Source organism: Lutra lutra, chromosome 7 (genome assembly GCF_902655055.1).
Source record: "Lutra lutra chromosome 7, mLutLut1.2, whole genome shotgun sequence".
Classification (NCBI taxonomy): Eukaryota; Metazoa; Chordata; class Mammalia; order Carnivora; family Mustelidae; genus Lutra; species Lutra lutra.
In genome coordinates this window covers 114,073,442-114,089,152 of record NC_062284.1, presented here as the reverse complement: position 1 = coordinate 114,089,152, position 15,711 = coordinate 114,073,442, and the positions used below count along the sequence as shown (strand labels likewise).

Here is a 15,711-nt window from a genome sequence, read left to right as displayed (position 1 = left end):
TTGCGGGGTTGAAAGCTAAAGTTTAGTCAGGACGAGAACTGAGGAAGTCAGAGCGGCCAAACAATGAGATGACAGTGAAGATAATTTCCAGTCGCTTACCGATACCAAACTATAGCGTGTCAGCACAACCAACTGAGGCTGTGGCGCCGACAGAACCACCGCCCCCACCAACGCGTGACGACGGAGTCGGGCATCTTTCGCGCCGAACTACAGCTCCCAGCATGCACTGCAGCGTTTCGCCCCCCCCCCCCAAGGCGGAGCCGTGGGGACAGGTCGGCGCGCTGCCCGTCCCGCGGGTCCACATAGTCCCTTCTGCTGTGGCGCTCTCTCCAATCCTGGACAGGGTATTTACGGGGTTTCAGGACTGCCTCTAGCCCGGCCCGCTGCCACCCTCTCAGGAATTGTCCGGGTGGGCAGCCAACCCGACTTTCCGTCAGGCTTTCGCGCCCGGCGCTCCCTCAGTGACGGAATGTAGGGAGGGTGGGCATTCCGGCTCGGGAGGACCCCGCCCCGACCCCGGAAGCGTCTCGTCCTCGGCAGTGGTGGAGGTAGTCGCCGTGATGTCTGCGGGTTTGGGCGGCTGACCGCCCGGATAGGAACGGGCCCAGTGCCCCACATCTCGGTGGCCAGTGCTGGAGCGCGGCCTGCGCCATGGCCACCTCTGCCGCCTCCTCAGAGCATTTCGAGAAACTTCACGAGATCTTCCGCGGCCTCCATGAAGACCTGCGAGGGGTGCCGGAGCGGCTCCTGGGGATGGCCGGGACAGGTGAGGCGAGGGCGGGACAAGCCGTGGGGAACTCGGCCCCGCGCGGGTCTAGGGAATAAGAGGTCCTCCCCACACCCCCACTCTTCTCCTGAACCGGGTCTCTCTTCCCATCCGATGCATATTCTCAGACACGCCCCCTAGGGTTGGCTGGGTCTGGGCGCTCAGTATTTCCCTGCGACCACTTGAGGGTGCTCGGGGGTGAACCTCGGAGTGTTGTCTCCTAGGGATTCTTCCTCTTGATCCTGCTGTGCCGTCAAAATTTTCTTGTCTCATTTTCACCCTGGCAAGAAGAGCATAGGAGACTGGTTTCTTTCACAACTGCCTGTACCTTTTATTTTGTGCATTTAAAAGGGTTCCCAAGAGAAGTCTGTAGTTCTCACCCGAGTGGCAAAGGATCCATAGCACCAAAAGGGCTAAGAAGCCAAAGGAAAAATAACTTTGGGGTTGGTAAAGTATCAGGTTGGGGTGGGGGGGGTCTTTAAAGTCAGGATTGTGGGTTTAGGTGTGGTCCTCTTAGGTACTTTTATGCTTAAAATGTTTCCTATTCCTTGATTCCAAAATTCAGCTGGATGCAAGCTTTGCCTGGTGGAGTTAGTTTTCCAATTAAATCTCTAGGAAGACCCGCCAGGTTCTTTGCCAGTCAGAACAAATAGATCTTGATGTCAAGGCTGATAAGACTTGGTTTTGTTTTTACTTAAGGTTCAGGGCTTGAGAGTGTTTGCTCTGCGAGTTTCCTGAGGTCAGGTGAATTGAATGACTCTGGTGAGAATGCCAGAGAATGTTAAAGGTATTTATTGAAAGAGACTGCTGTGTTCCAGGCACTCTGGTAAATGCTGGTAATATTGCAAATTATTGCAGTGAGGAGACTTACAAATTCTTGTTCTAGTGGGTTGTTGATGATATATAAATATTAAGAGAAAAGTAATGCAGGTCAAAGGAATGGAAGGGAGGACTCTAATATTAAATAGGGCGGCTGTGAAAGGCTTTAAGAAGGTGGCATTTGAGCAAGGACTTGAATGAATTAAGAGAGTATGTGAAGGGGCGCCTGGGTGGCTCAGTGGGTTAAAGCCTCTGCCTTCGGCTCAGGTCACGATCTGATCAGTCCCGCATCCGGCTCTCTGCTCAGCAGGGAGCCTGCCTCCTCCTCCTGTCTCTCTCTGCCTGCCTCTCTGCCTACTTGTGATATGTCTGTCAAATAAATTTAAAAAAAAATCTTAAAAAAAAAAAAAGAGAGAGTATGTGAAAATTTGGGAGAAGTGAGTGTGAGGAGGACAGAATAGCATTGCAAAGGTCCTTAAGCAGAAATGAGCTTGGTGGGTTCTAGAAGGAGCAAGGAGGCCAGTGTGAAATGAGCAAAGGAGACAGTGGTAGCAGATGAGGCTAAATAGAGGTAGGCAGGGCCAGATCACCTGTGGCCTTATAGACCCTAGTGAAAGATTCACACTTTTTTCTAAGTATCATGGGATGCACTTACAGGGTATTGAGCAAGAGAGTGATGGGATCTGATTTACATGGTTGAAAAATAGACCATTTTTTCAGCTCAGTGCTGAATTAAATTTTGCAGTGTTCATTTCTGGAAGGGTTAATAGTGCAAGAGGGTATTCCATTTTGAAAAACAGAAAACTGAGTTATGTTCACCTTTATCATCTACCTAACCTTCTCATTACTACAAAGAGGACAATTAAAAAGGTATGAATGTGGGGCGCCTGGGTGGCTCAGTGGGTTAAAGCCTCTGCCTTTGGCTCAGGTCATGATCCCAGAGTCCTGGGATCAAGCCCCCGCATCCAGCTCTCCGCTCCACGGGAAGCCTGCTTCCTCCTCTCTCTTTGCTCCACGGGAAGCCTGCTTCCTCCTCTCTCTTTGCCTCCCTCTCTGCCTACTTGTGATCCTTGTCTGTCAAATAAATAAATACAGTCTTTAAAAAAAAAAAAAGGTATGAATGTCTACCCAAGAACACAATACTCTTAATACATGTTGCTGGAAATAGACTTGGTTGTTTAATGGGTAAATAAATACAATGTACACATATCCATAGGTTAAAAAAAAAAGAATTTCAACAGCTTTCAATCTCTGCTCACTACTTTGTTCACACTGTTCAGTAAATGTTTGTTGAATAAGTTGAATTTAGCTGAGCAAACATACAGTACCTCATCTCTGAATCCTTTTTTCTAATTCTGAGATTACTTCATAGACTTTTCAGAGCTTTAATTTCCATCATGAATTATTAGGTTCTGAATAATGTACAAAATACAGCTCTTGTGTTTGTTCATGCTCTATAAATGAACTTGATCTGGTTCTCAGTAAATACTTAAAAATTATTATGTATCGGTCACTGTCCTGGGCCCTACGAAGTTTCAAGAGTTCTTGCCTTAAATGAGACCAGATTTACACCAGAGTTTGTGATTGGTCCTAAGATGGTTTTGAGACCATAAAGAAAAGGCTTACTTGAGTATTGGGAGAGGGAAGCTTTGCAGAAAGGAGAACTGAGTATAAGGGGTTGAATGGGAGTTTGCCAGACAGAGGGAAATGGGAAGAAGCAACAACAGAATAGAAAGTTGAATACTCACAACCAGACAGAGCTTAGGGTATGTGTGGGAGAATAATCGTAGATGAGCAGAGTAAAACACAGCCAGATTGTGAAAGGACCTGTATATCTCATTAAGACATTTGGGCTTCGGGCACCTGGGTGGCTCAGTTGTTAAGCAGCTGCCTTCGGCTCAGGTCATGATCCCAGGGTCCTGGCATCGAGGCCCACATGGGGCTCTCTGCTCGGTGGGAAGTCTGTTTCTCCCTCTCCTGCTCCCCTCTGCTTGTATTCCCTCTCTCTGTGTCTCTCTCCCTGTCAAATAAAAATCTTAAAAAGAAAAAAAAAGACATTTGGGCTTCTCACAAAGTACTTGACATATATAAGAAGTACTCAGGAGGGGTGCCCGGGTGGCTCAGTGGGTTAAAGCCTTTGCCTGCAGGTCAGGTCATGATCCCAGGGTCCTGGGATTGAGCCCTGCATCGGGCTCTTTGCTCAGCAGGGAGCCTGCTTCCCTTCCTCTCTCTCTCTGCCTGCCTCTCTGCCTACTTGTGATCTCTGTCAAATGAATAATAAATAAAAATCTTTTTAAAAAAAAAGTACTCAGCAAAACATTTTATTTGTCAAATATTTATTGAGCACATATTATGCAGCCTTCTCTGAGCTAGGTGCAGAAATACAGTAGTCAAAGACACAGACAGTCTTTGCTCCTATGAAATTTAAGTGCAGAAGAGAAAACTTAAAGCAAATATTTGTTTAACTTTCATTCATCAGATATTCACTGAATATTTACTGTAAGTCAAAAGCAAATAATTACCCAAGTATCTTTCTGTATATAATTTTGATCACTGGTCTGGATAAACAAATTACCTATATGGAAAAAAAAAGACATTTGGGCTTGATATGAAGAATCAGTAAAGAATTTTAAGCAGCTAACTAATATGGTCAGATTTTATTTTAGAAGGGGAATGCTGGTGGCTGAATAGAGAATGAAGGAGAAGCATAAGACAATGGATACAGTGGACCATGTTAGGAGCCTTTGTGGCAATTCTCTGAGTAACATAGGAATCTAGAGTGTCCTAAATCCAGTTTCTGAGGCAGAAATTAACCAGACAGATTGGACATGGGGAGTGAGAGGGAAAGATTCAAGGGTGTCTGCATTTTCTCACTTGGTCATTGGACTGAATGATAAACTTAAATAAGAAATATAAAAGAGGGGGCACCTGGGTGACTCAGTGGGTTAAAGCCTCTGCCTTTGGCTCAGGTCATGATCTCAGGTCCTGGGATCGAGCTCTGCATCGGGCTCTCTGCTCAGCAGGGAGCCTGTCCCCCCGCCCCCGCCCCCGCCTGCCTCTCTGCCAGCTTGTGATCTCTCTCTCTGTCAAATAAATAAATACAATCTTAAAATAAAAGAAACATGCTTATTTGGGTTGTAGATGAAAGCATCAGGGTGCTTATAGAGAGCATAATGTATATCCAGTCTAGCCCTTCAAAGCCTTCAAAGTAGTTCTCTTGACATTAAAAATAACATTTAGGAAGAAGAAACTATGTGAATTGAGAGGCAGTATACTATAATATTTAATAGCAAGGATTCTAGAAACAGACTGCCTGGGTTCACATCCTGGATCCATCTCTTAGTAGCTGTGTGACCTTGGACAGCTTACTTCAACCTAACTACTTTCTCTCTTCAAAAGGGAATAAATCATAGTATTTTTTTTAATAAGGGTTTTGTGAGGATTAAGTTATTTAATATATATAAAGCCCTTAAAATACTGCCTGACAAGAGCCATTAGCCATTGTTACTGTTCTTGGGAATTTGGATGTTTTATTTAGATAAAACCTAAGAATACCAACTCTGTATGCAGCTATTATGTTGCCCTACTTTCTCTTTTTTCCTAGAGCACTTACCTTCTAACATACTAGACGCTTTGTGTATTTCTGAAGTTTATAGTGTAGTATTTGTCTTCCTTTCACTAGAACAGTGTTTTTTGAACTGTGATCCCTGAACCACTAGCATCACCATCATTTGGGACCTCTTTAGAAATGGAAATTATTGGGTCCCACCCAAGCTTTACTGAATAATTAACTGTATGAACAGTTTGTTTTTGTTTGGGTTTTTTTTTTTTTTTTTTTTTAAGATTTTATTCATTCATTTGACAGAGAGGGAGAAGACAGTGAGAGAGGGAATACAAGCAGGGGGAGTAGGAGAGGGAGAAGTAGGGTTTCTGATGAGCGGGGAGCCTAATTCGGAGCTCCATCCCAGGACCCTGGGATCATGACCTGAGCCAAAGGCAGACGCTTAACAACTGAGCCACCCAGGTGCCCCTTAACAGTCTGTTTTAACATCCATCCAGAGGATTTCTGATTCATGTCAAGTTTGAAAGCAACTGAGCAAAAACCAAGCTCTCTGTTTTCTTCACATCTTTGTTAACACTTGTTATTTCTTATCTTTTGTTAATAGCCATCCTCTGATAGGTGTGAGGTAGTATCTCATTCTAATTTGATTTGCATTTCCCTGATGATTGTGATGTTGAGTACCTTTTCTTGTACTGTTGGCTATCTCTATGACTTCTTTGAAAAAATTCTATACAGATCTTCCACCCATTTTTTTTAGTCAGATTGTTTAGGGGTGGTTTTTTTTGTTTTTTTTGTTTTTTTTTGTTTTTTTTTGTTTTTTTTTTTTTTTGCCCTTGAGTTGTATGAGTTATTTATATATTTTGGATATTAATCCATTATCAGATACATGATTTGCAAATCTTTTCTCCCATTTGGTAAATTGCCTTTTTATTTTGTTGGTAGTTTCCTCTGCTATGCAGAAGCTTTTTAGTTTGATGTAGTCCCACTTGTTTATTTTTGCTTTTGTTACCTTTGGTTGTCAAATCCAAAAAAATCATCACCAAGACATGTTGAGGAACTCTTATGTTTTCTTTTAGTTGTTTTATGGCTTTAAGTCTTACATTCGAGTCTTTGGCCATTTTGAGTCAATTGTGTATATGGTATAAGAGAGTGGTCCATTTCCATTCTTTTGTATTTTTCTGTAAAGTTTTCCCCAAACTGTGTATTGAAGAGATTGTCTTTTCCTGTGAGGTAACACAAATATATATATAGATATATTGGTCTCTGTCCCTGGTTCCTGCACAGAGCTCCTGAAATCCTTGTCATTTCCTAAGTGATAAGAACACTAGGAGCATCTTTTGTTCTAAGGAGATGACTCTGGGTGGCCTCTTGGGTGGGAACTGGTTGCCAGAAAGACCGATCAGTGATTAGAAGCTTGGATTTCAGCTCTACCCCTTGTCCTCCAGAGAGGAAAGAGGTGCTGAAATTGGAGTTACTAATTGACCATGCCTATGTGAGGAAGCCTCCATAAAATCCCAATAGTATATAGGGTTCAGGGAGCTTCCAGGTGGGTGAACATATCCAGACCTGGAGGGTGATGCACCCCAGCTCCACAGGAACAGAAGCTCCTGCACTCAGGACCCTCCCAGACCTCACCCTGTGTATCTCTTTATCTGGTTGTTCCTATGTATTCTTTATCATAAACCTTAATAAGTTGGTAAGTGTAAGTGGCCATCTCCCTGAAGCGGGTGAGCATATCTAACAAATTAATTGAACCTGAAGAGAGCGTCATAAGAACCGCCAATTTGTACCCAAATTGGACAGAAGTTGTGGGTTAACCTGGGGACTACTACTTGTCACTGACATTTAAAGTGTGTGTTTGGGGTGGGGGGTAATCTCGTGAGACTGAGTCCTTAACCTGTGGAATCTGATGCTGTCTCCATGCAGATAGTGTCCGAATTGAGTTGAACTGTGGACACCCACTTGGTGTTGTAGAGAATTGTTTGGTGTGGAGAAAAACCTCCATACATTTAGTGACCAGAAGTGAAGTGTTCTATATGAGTAGTAAAGGAGGAACTTAAGAAGCATACACGCAGGGTTTTTCTCTATACGGAGAGAAAGACACAGGAGCGGGAAAGACTGGATTTTCCCCGTATAGTTTCCCATTGTATATTCTTGACTCCTTTATTGTAAGTTAATTGACTGTGTGTGAATGTTTATTTCTGGGCTCTGTATTCTATTCCATTGATTTTTTTTTCATCTGTTTTATTACAGTACCATACTGTTCTGATGACTATAGCTTTGTAACATCCGGAAGCATACTTCCAGCTTTGTTCTAGTCGGGGTCTTTTGTGGTTCCGTACAAATTTTTGGATTGATTATGCTATTTCTGTGAGAAATGCTTTTGGAATTTTGATAGGGATTGCAAAGTCTGTAGATTGCTTTGGGTAGTATGGACCTTTAGCAGGATTAATTTTTTCAGTCCATTGGCACGGACTATCTTTCCACTGATTTGTCTCTTCCGTTTCTTTCCTCAGTGTCTTGTAGTTTTCAGTATACATGTCTTTAACTTCCTTGGTTAAATTTAGTGTTTTGTTTTTTTAAGATTTTATTTATTTATGAGAGAGAGAGAGAACAAGAGCGGGGGTAGAGGGAGAGGCAGACTCCCCACTAAGCAGGGAGTCTGATTCAGGGCTCCATCCCGGGACTCCAGGATTATTACCTGAACCCAAGGCAAGACACCTAACTGACTGAGCCGCCCAGGCTCCCTAGGGTTCTACTCTTTTTGTTGCTATTGTAAATGCACTGTTTTCTTAATTTCTCCCTCTGATAGCTTATTCTTAGTGTATAGAAATGCAGTCAGTTTTTATATATTGACTTGTATCCTGCAGCTTTACTGAATTTGTTTATTAAGTCTGACTGCTTTTTTTGGTGGAGTCTTTAGGGTTTTCTATGTATAATATGTCATCTGCTAATAGTGATGGAATTTACTTCTTCCTTTCCAATTTGGATACCTTTCATTTTTTCTTGCTGTTTGCTCTGGCTAGGACTTCAATACTATGTCGAATAAAAATGGTGAGAGTGGGCATCCTTGTCTTGTTCTTGATCGTAGAGGAAAAGCTTTGAGCTTTATACTCACCAGTGAGTATAATGTTAGCTGTGGGCTTGTCACGTATGGTCTTTATTTTGTTGAAGTATGTTCCTTTTGTATCCAGTTTGTTGAGATTTTGTATAATAAATGGATGTTGAATTTTGTCAAATGCTTTTTTTGCATCTTTTGAGCTGATCATACGATTTTTACCCTTCATTTTGTTAATGTGGTATATCATGTTGATTTGTGAATACTGAACCGTCCTTGTGTCCCTTGAGTAAATCTCACTTTATCATGATGTATGATTCTTTAATGTTTCATTGAATTTGGTTCGATAATTTTGTTGAGGAATTTTTCACCTCTGTTCATCAGGGATAGTTTTTGTGGTGTCCTTGTTTTCTTTTGGTATTGCCATAAGAGTTTGTATGTGTTCATAAGACTTCATAAAAGTTTGTATGTGTTCCCTTTCTTATCACAAGCTCTGTCTTTTGTCTGTTTTGTTTATTATGTATCCTAACCACCTAGAAGAGTGCCTCATACATACGGGATGCTCCATAAGTATTTGTTGAATGGTTGTATAAGTACTGTGAATTGTTGGGGAGAGACTATTAATAATATATGATTGGTTGTTGAAACTGAGTGTAATTTTATTTTTATTCTGCCACGTTTTCCACATTTTTATCACTTTAAAAATTTTTTTTAGATTTATTTATTTACTTTAGAGAGAAAACGCGCATGCTGGGGGAGGAGCAGAGAGTATTTTAGGCAGACTCCAAGCTGAGCGCAAAGCCCAAGGCGGGGCTCAGTCCCACAACCCTGAAGATCATGACCTGAGCTGAAACCAAGAGTCCAGTTGCCCTGCCGACTGTGCCGCTGAGGAGCCCCGTCATTACTTGTAAACTGGGTATCCACATCTATTTAAACAAAGGATTGAATAATAGACAAAATATGTTCCTTTTTAGGAAGTTTGTATGGCAATGACAATCTGTTAATATATGTGATTAATTATTAAACCATTTAATATTATATTAAACACAGCCATAATTTCTAGTTTTAGTTTTGTAGCATCTGAAGTTCTCTCCAAATACCTCAGAATGCTACAAATTATTATCCAGATAATACAATAAATGCCCCTCATCATGTTCTAGTTTTGATTTCCTAGTGCCTGAAAGTAGCTCCAAATGTATTAATGAGTGTTGTAAAATTATTGAAAGCTTGCCATTTTGATTCACTCAAATTGTAGTATGTGTCCACAGGACCCCATTATTTTGGGAAACAACAAAAATAATCACCATGGATAATCATATGCAACTGGTTGGTGAACACCAATTACTCATTGAATTAATTTTTCTCTTTTTTTTTTTTTTTTAAGATTTTGTTTATTTGACAGACGGAGATCACAGTAGGCAGAGAAGCAGGCAGAGAGAGAGGAGGAAGTAGGCTCCCCACTGAGCAGAGATCCCAGGACCCTGGGATCATGACCCAAGCCAAAGGCAGAGGCTTTAACCCACTGAGCCACCCAGCCACCCCTGAATTAATTTTTCTAATACTTCATATTCTTTGGTGAATTTTGTTTTTGCTTTTAGTTCCCTCCCATCTAAGGATTTACTTTTAAAAATAATGGTAGTTACTGTTTATGAAACTCTTAATATGCCTAGCATTTACTGAGTGCTTATTATGTGTGTTATCTTTTAAACCTTTCAGACAACCCTACAAGGTCAGTACTGTTAAATTTCTTTCCTGCAGCTAAAGATAAGGGCTTAGAGGGCTCTAATACAGGCATCTCTTATTTTGTTGCCCTTCACTTTATTGTACTTCACTTCATTGTGCCTCTCAAATACTGCATTTTTTTTTTTACAAATTGAAGATTTGTAGCAACCCTGTGTTGAGCAAATTTATTAGTACCAATATTCCAACAGCATTTGGTCCCTTTGTCTGTCTCACATTCTCACAACACTTCAGACTTAAATTAGGCCAATTAATAACCCTACCTTGACCTCTTAGTGTTCAAATGAAGAGTTACACATCTCTCACTTTAAATCTAAAGCTCAAAATGATCAAGCTTAGTGAGGAAGGCATATTGTAAGCTGAAATAGGCCAAAAACTTCAGCCTCTTCAAAGAATTAGCCAAGTTGTGAACGCAAAGGGAAAGGCTTTGAAGGAAATTAAAAGTGCTTCTCCATTGAACACACGAATGATAAGCAAGCAAAACAGCTTTATTGCTGATATGGAGAAAGTTTTAGTGGTCTGAATAAAAGATCAGACTAGCCACAACCTAATCCAGAGCAAGGCCCTAACTCTTCAGTTCTGTGAAGGCTGAGACAGGTAAAGAAGCTGCAGAAGAAAAGTCTGAAACTAGCAGGGGTTGGTTCATGAGGTTTAAAGAAAGAAGCCGTCTCCATAACATCAAAGTGCAGGGTGAAGCCCCAAGTGCTGATGTAAAAGCCACAGCAAGTTATCCAGAAGATCTAGATAAGATAATTAATTAGGGGACGCCTGGGTGGCTCAGTTGGTTGGACGACTGCCTTCGGCTCAGGTCATGATCCCGGGGTCCCGGGATCGAGTCCCACATCGGGCTCCCAGCTCCATGGGGAGTCTGCTTCTCCCTCTGACCTTCTCCTCGCTCATGCTCTCTCTCACTGTCTCTCTCTCAAATAAATAAATAAAATCTTTAAAAAAAAAAAAAGATAATTAATTAGTATCTCCAGGGTATGCCTGTGCTTTTACCTTCTATATGTAGTATGAGATCAGGTAAACTATTGTGGTGTACAAATAGAGGCTGTAGGTCCTAGAAATGCCACAGTGGGGCGCCAAAAGCAAATTAACCACTTTGATCCTGGTGAAACTGAAGTTTTCACCACAGCTCTAATGGGTCAAGGTTAGTCATTCTTGGGATAGTAAATGAACCCTCCCATGAGGAAGAGAGGCTGCCACCTTAGTTAAACATTAAGGTAGGCTTTCTCTAGCTGTTTCGGAGCTGACCCTTTCATGATGCCCCCATCCACCCAGTTTACCAGTTAGTGAGTCTTAGAGTGAGTCACGGCCATGTGACTACTCTGGGAAGGCATGTGGGATGGGAGATAGTGTTTGAAATGGCTCACTCTTTTTTTTTTTTTTTTTTTTTTTTGGTGCTCATTCCTCTCAGCATGCAGTCTTGCAATTTTGTAGTTAACTGTGGTGTTAACTCTAACTCTGCAAAAAAAGGTCTGAACAGGTTTTCTGAAGGCTATTCCCTGGGAGCACAAAAATGTCCCTCAGTGCTATAATATACAGAAGCCTTGGATTGGGAGTCAGGAGACTTGCATTCCAGAACGAGTATCACTACACATTTGCTCTTCCTATGACCTTAAGAAAGGCAGTTTCTCCAGGCTCTAGTTTCCTCAGCTGTAAAATGAGAAGGTTAAATTAGATGATCTCAGAGATCCATTTCCACTCTAACATTCGTGGGTTTCACAATTCTGAGACTTAACATATAAAGAAGCACCTACTGATAACCTCTCAGTTGGGTAGAGTTCAGCCTCTTTTGAACCTTTAAATATCTTCCTCCCTGGCTTCATCATCAGAAGGGAGAATTTCAGAGGCTTTTTTTTTTTTAACCTTCGGATTCCATAAAGGATCTCATAATGTGGTAAAATTCTTAAAATTGTTTTCAAAGGGAGCATATTTCTTTTAAAAATATACAGGCTGTAGAGCACTCCTAAGAGAAGGTATGCCTTCTGAAATTAGGTAGAGAGTGGAGTACCCCACCAAAAAGACTGAGGAACAGAATCAAGGAGAAAGGAAATAATCAAGGTGAAAGGATGGAGATTCTGTGAGCTGTTCTTTGCTCCCTATTCTTAATTATGTAACCACATTCTTTGAATCATTCTGGAGTTAGCCTCTTAAAAATGCAGATTTTCCTGTCTTTAGCAAAGGAAGAATAAAGAAGGAAACTTTATGACTAACAGTTGTAGAAAAATCAAAGCTAGGAAGGGAATGCACTTACATGTAGAGTATTTCTTGGTTCAGAAGTGAGTGGTTGAATGTGGAGATGTGCCTATTCAGAGGCGTAGTGACACTCAGCGACAGCGTATTACCGAGTAATATGATAGCTCTCCATTGAAGCAGCCATTCTTTTTTTTTTTAAAGATTTTATTTATTTATTTGACAGAGAGATCACAAGTAGGCAGAGAGAGAGGAAGGGAAGCAGGCTCCCCGCTGTGCAGAGAGCCCGATTCGGGGCTCGATCCCAGGACCCTGGGATCATGACCTGAGCCGAAGGCAGCGGCTTAACCCACTGAGCCACCCAGGCGCCCCTGAAGCAGCCATTCTTGATTGCAGATTTTATTTCACTGCTGGTGTCTGAAAACACTACTCAGGGATAGTGACAGCTGCTTTTGTGCTTACATCAGTTACAACATGGACGGTCAAGATGCAGACCATTTGCCATGGCTGAACTTTCTCCTATTTAAAACAACAACAACAAACCCTCGGTGAGCGGTGTAAAGTGAGAAATAGTTCACTTGGAATGTCTTACGTGTATTAAGGGTATGTCGCATAACAGTGGAGGAGGCATAGGAAAGGGTGCATTGTCATTTGCTCTTGCAGGCAGTAGCAACATCTAAGGAACCCTCTGCCAGGTTAACAGTTCTGGAAGCTATGGGATTTATAAAAGAAAAAGTAAATTTCTCTCTTCTAGAGGAGTTTGATCTCCACTTGTGAATATAGAATGTCCATGTCCAGAGTGGTTCATGATCACTTAAAAAGCTGCTGACAATTGACATGATAGATGCTGTTGTGATTAACAGAATGTAAATTCATATAAAGCATTACAGTGATATTATATCTTATATGGGATTGCATTCAAATGCTTACGATGACAACTAGGGTAAAGAAAATTAGCCAAGAAAATCTGAGGACAGCATGTTGAATACCCACATGCCATCCCTCCGTAAGCCCAACTCCGCTGTTTTCTTTGGCATTGAATAAAATTGCTCTTTTTTCAGTTGAAGTGCTGGCTTGTATTTAGCAGTCACAATGAATAAAAAATAACATAGCTTTGAAAGACCATGTCCACATACACATGATGCAGCATGGATGAACCTTGAGGGCACTATGCTAAGTAAAATAAGCCAGACACAAAAGGACAAATATTTTATGATTTTATGATACCTAGACTCGTCAGATTCATAGATATAGAGAGTAAAATGGTGGTTACCAGAGTTTGGGGGAATAGGAAGTGGAGAATTAGTGTTCATTGGGTATGGAGTTTCAGTTTGGGTGGTGAAAAGGTTCTGGAGATGGGGTAGTGTTGATGGTTGCATAACAGTGTGAATGTACTTATTGCCACTTGGCTGTAACTTAAAAATGGTCAAAATGGTAAATTTTATGTTATATAAATTTTACCAAAATAAAAAAAAGACTGTATCCGCAGATTGTAAAGATAATTCCAAAAGATGAACTCAAAAAAAACAATGTAAGCAGTGATAATTTTTTGGTAGTAAGTAGGTTGCTTGTATATAGATTTTCAGGGAGAATATTCATTTGGATGCACACATTTTTAGAAATTAAACTGCTCATAAGTAGGGCTAATCTTTGCTTGTTACATATGAAGGGATGACCTGCCTCCTGTTTTATACCTAATGAAGGAGGTCGGGTCCCAAGGAGACGAAGAATTATTATCCAGGCTTACATGTCGAGTCAACCCCAAGGAAAGGTCCAAAATCTAACTCCGTTTTCACACCAGCGGTTCTCTCTTACACAAATGTTTACCAGGTGATACCATGCCAGTACTCCCTTCATCATTTTTGCCATGTCCAAGTACCATTTTTACTGTCACTTAATTGTTTTCTTTATATCAAGTTCTAAAATAAATTTACTTAATATGTAGTTATTTTAAAAGGAAATTTCATATTACCGCTTTAAATGGAAAATCTTTTTTTTAGTTTGAAGTATTTGAGTGTTTATGTAAACTTCAGTTCTCCAGATATTGCTATTAAATTTTTTTAGAAAGATTTCAATTTTATTTGACAGAGAGAGTGAAAGAGCAAAGGAGCACTAGCAGGGGGAGCTGCAGAGGAAGAGGGAGAAACAGGCTTAGAGAGCCAGATCCCAGGACCCTAGGATCATGACCTGTGCCAAAGGCAGATGCTTAACTGTCTGAGTCACCAAACCACTCCAGTTTTTTTTTGTTTTGTTTTGTTTTTTTAAGATTTTTATTATTTATTTGACAGAGATCACAAGTAGGCAGAGAGGCAGGCAGAGAGAGAGGAAGGGAAGCAGGCTCCCTGCTGAGCAGAGAGCCCAATGCGGGGCTCGATCCCAGGACCCTGGGATCATGACCTGAGCTGAAGGCAGAGGCCCCAACCCACTGAGCCACCCAGGTGCCCTACCACACCAGTTTTTTAAAATTTACTTTTATTTTGGCTTTTTTTGATGTATAATTAACATACAGTGTTGTATTAGTTTCAGGTATACAATATAATGATTCAGTAATTCTATATATTATTCAGTGCTCATCAAGAGAATTGTACTTAATTCCCTTTATCTATTTCACCCATCCCCCATCTGCTTCCACTTTAGTAACCATCAGTTTGTTCTCTGTGTTTAAGAATCTGGTTTATTCTTTGTCTCTTTTTTATTTTGTTCATTTGTTTCTTGAATTCCAAAATATGAGTGAAATCATATGGTATTTGTCAGGGTCCCTGGGTAGCTCAGTCGGTTAGGCGTCTGCCTTTGGCTCAGGTCATGATTGCCTGGTACTGGGACTGAACCCCGAGTTGGGCTCCCTGCTCAATAGGGAGTCTACTTATCCTTTTCCCTCTGCCCCTTTCCTCCTGCTCATGCATGCACACATTCATGCTCTCTCTTTCAAATAAAATCTTAAAAAAAAAAAATCATATAGTATTTGTCTTTCATTTTGATTTACTTCACTTAACATTATGCCCTCTAGATCTACCCCTGTTGTCGCAAATGGTAAGATCTCATTCTTTTCCTTTTTTATGGGTGAATCATATTCCATTTTGCATATTCATGTACACATACACACACACCCCACATCTTAATCCATTTATCTATAGGTGGACACTTGGGTTGTTTCCATATCTTGGTTATTGTAAATAATATTAAACATAGGGGTGCATATGTCTTTTCAAATTAGTGTTTTTGTTTTCTTCGGGTAGTTACCCAGTAGTGGAATTACTGGATCATATGGTGATTCTATTTTTAATTTTTGAGAAAACTCCGTACTGTTTTCCACAGGGGCTGCATCAGTTTGCATTCCCACGAACAGTGCATGAGGGTTCCTATTTCTTCACATCCTTGCCAACACTTATTGTTTCTTGTGTTTTTCATTTTGTTTTATTTTATTTATTTATTTGACAGAGAGACCGAGAGCAAGCATGATTACAGAGAATGGCAGTCAGGGGAGAAGCAGGCTCCCTGTTGAGCAAGGAGCGTAATGTGGGGCTCAATCCCAGGGTCCTGGGATCGTGACCTGAGCCCGAAGGCAGCTGC

General features: G+C 41.1%; 1 protein-coding gene across 2 annotated transcripts in view; it reads left to right on the top strand.

The window, feature by feature from the left end:
• The first annotated feature begins 337 nt into the window (after positions 1 to 337).
• The window catches only part of VTI1B (vesicle transport through interaction with t-SNAREs 1B), a 30,214-nt gene continuing 14,840 nt past the window's right edge, over positions 338 to 15,711 (top strand). The window contains exon 1 of one of the 2 annotated variants that reach the window (XM_047735866.1): positions 338 to 766. In XM_047735866.1, the coding sequence (XP_047591822.1) occupies positions 652 to 766 (115 nt within the window). In that variant the 5' untranslated portion in view covers positions 338 to 651. The remainder of the gene's footprint in view (positions 767 to 15,711) is intronic. The other variant, XM_047735865.1, reaches the window with a different exon arrangement.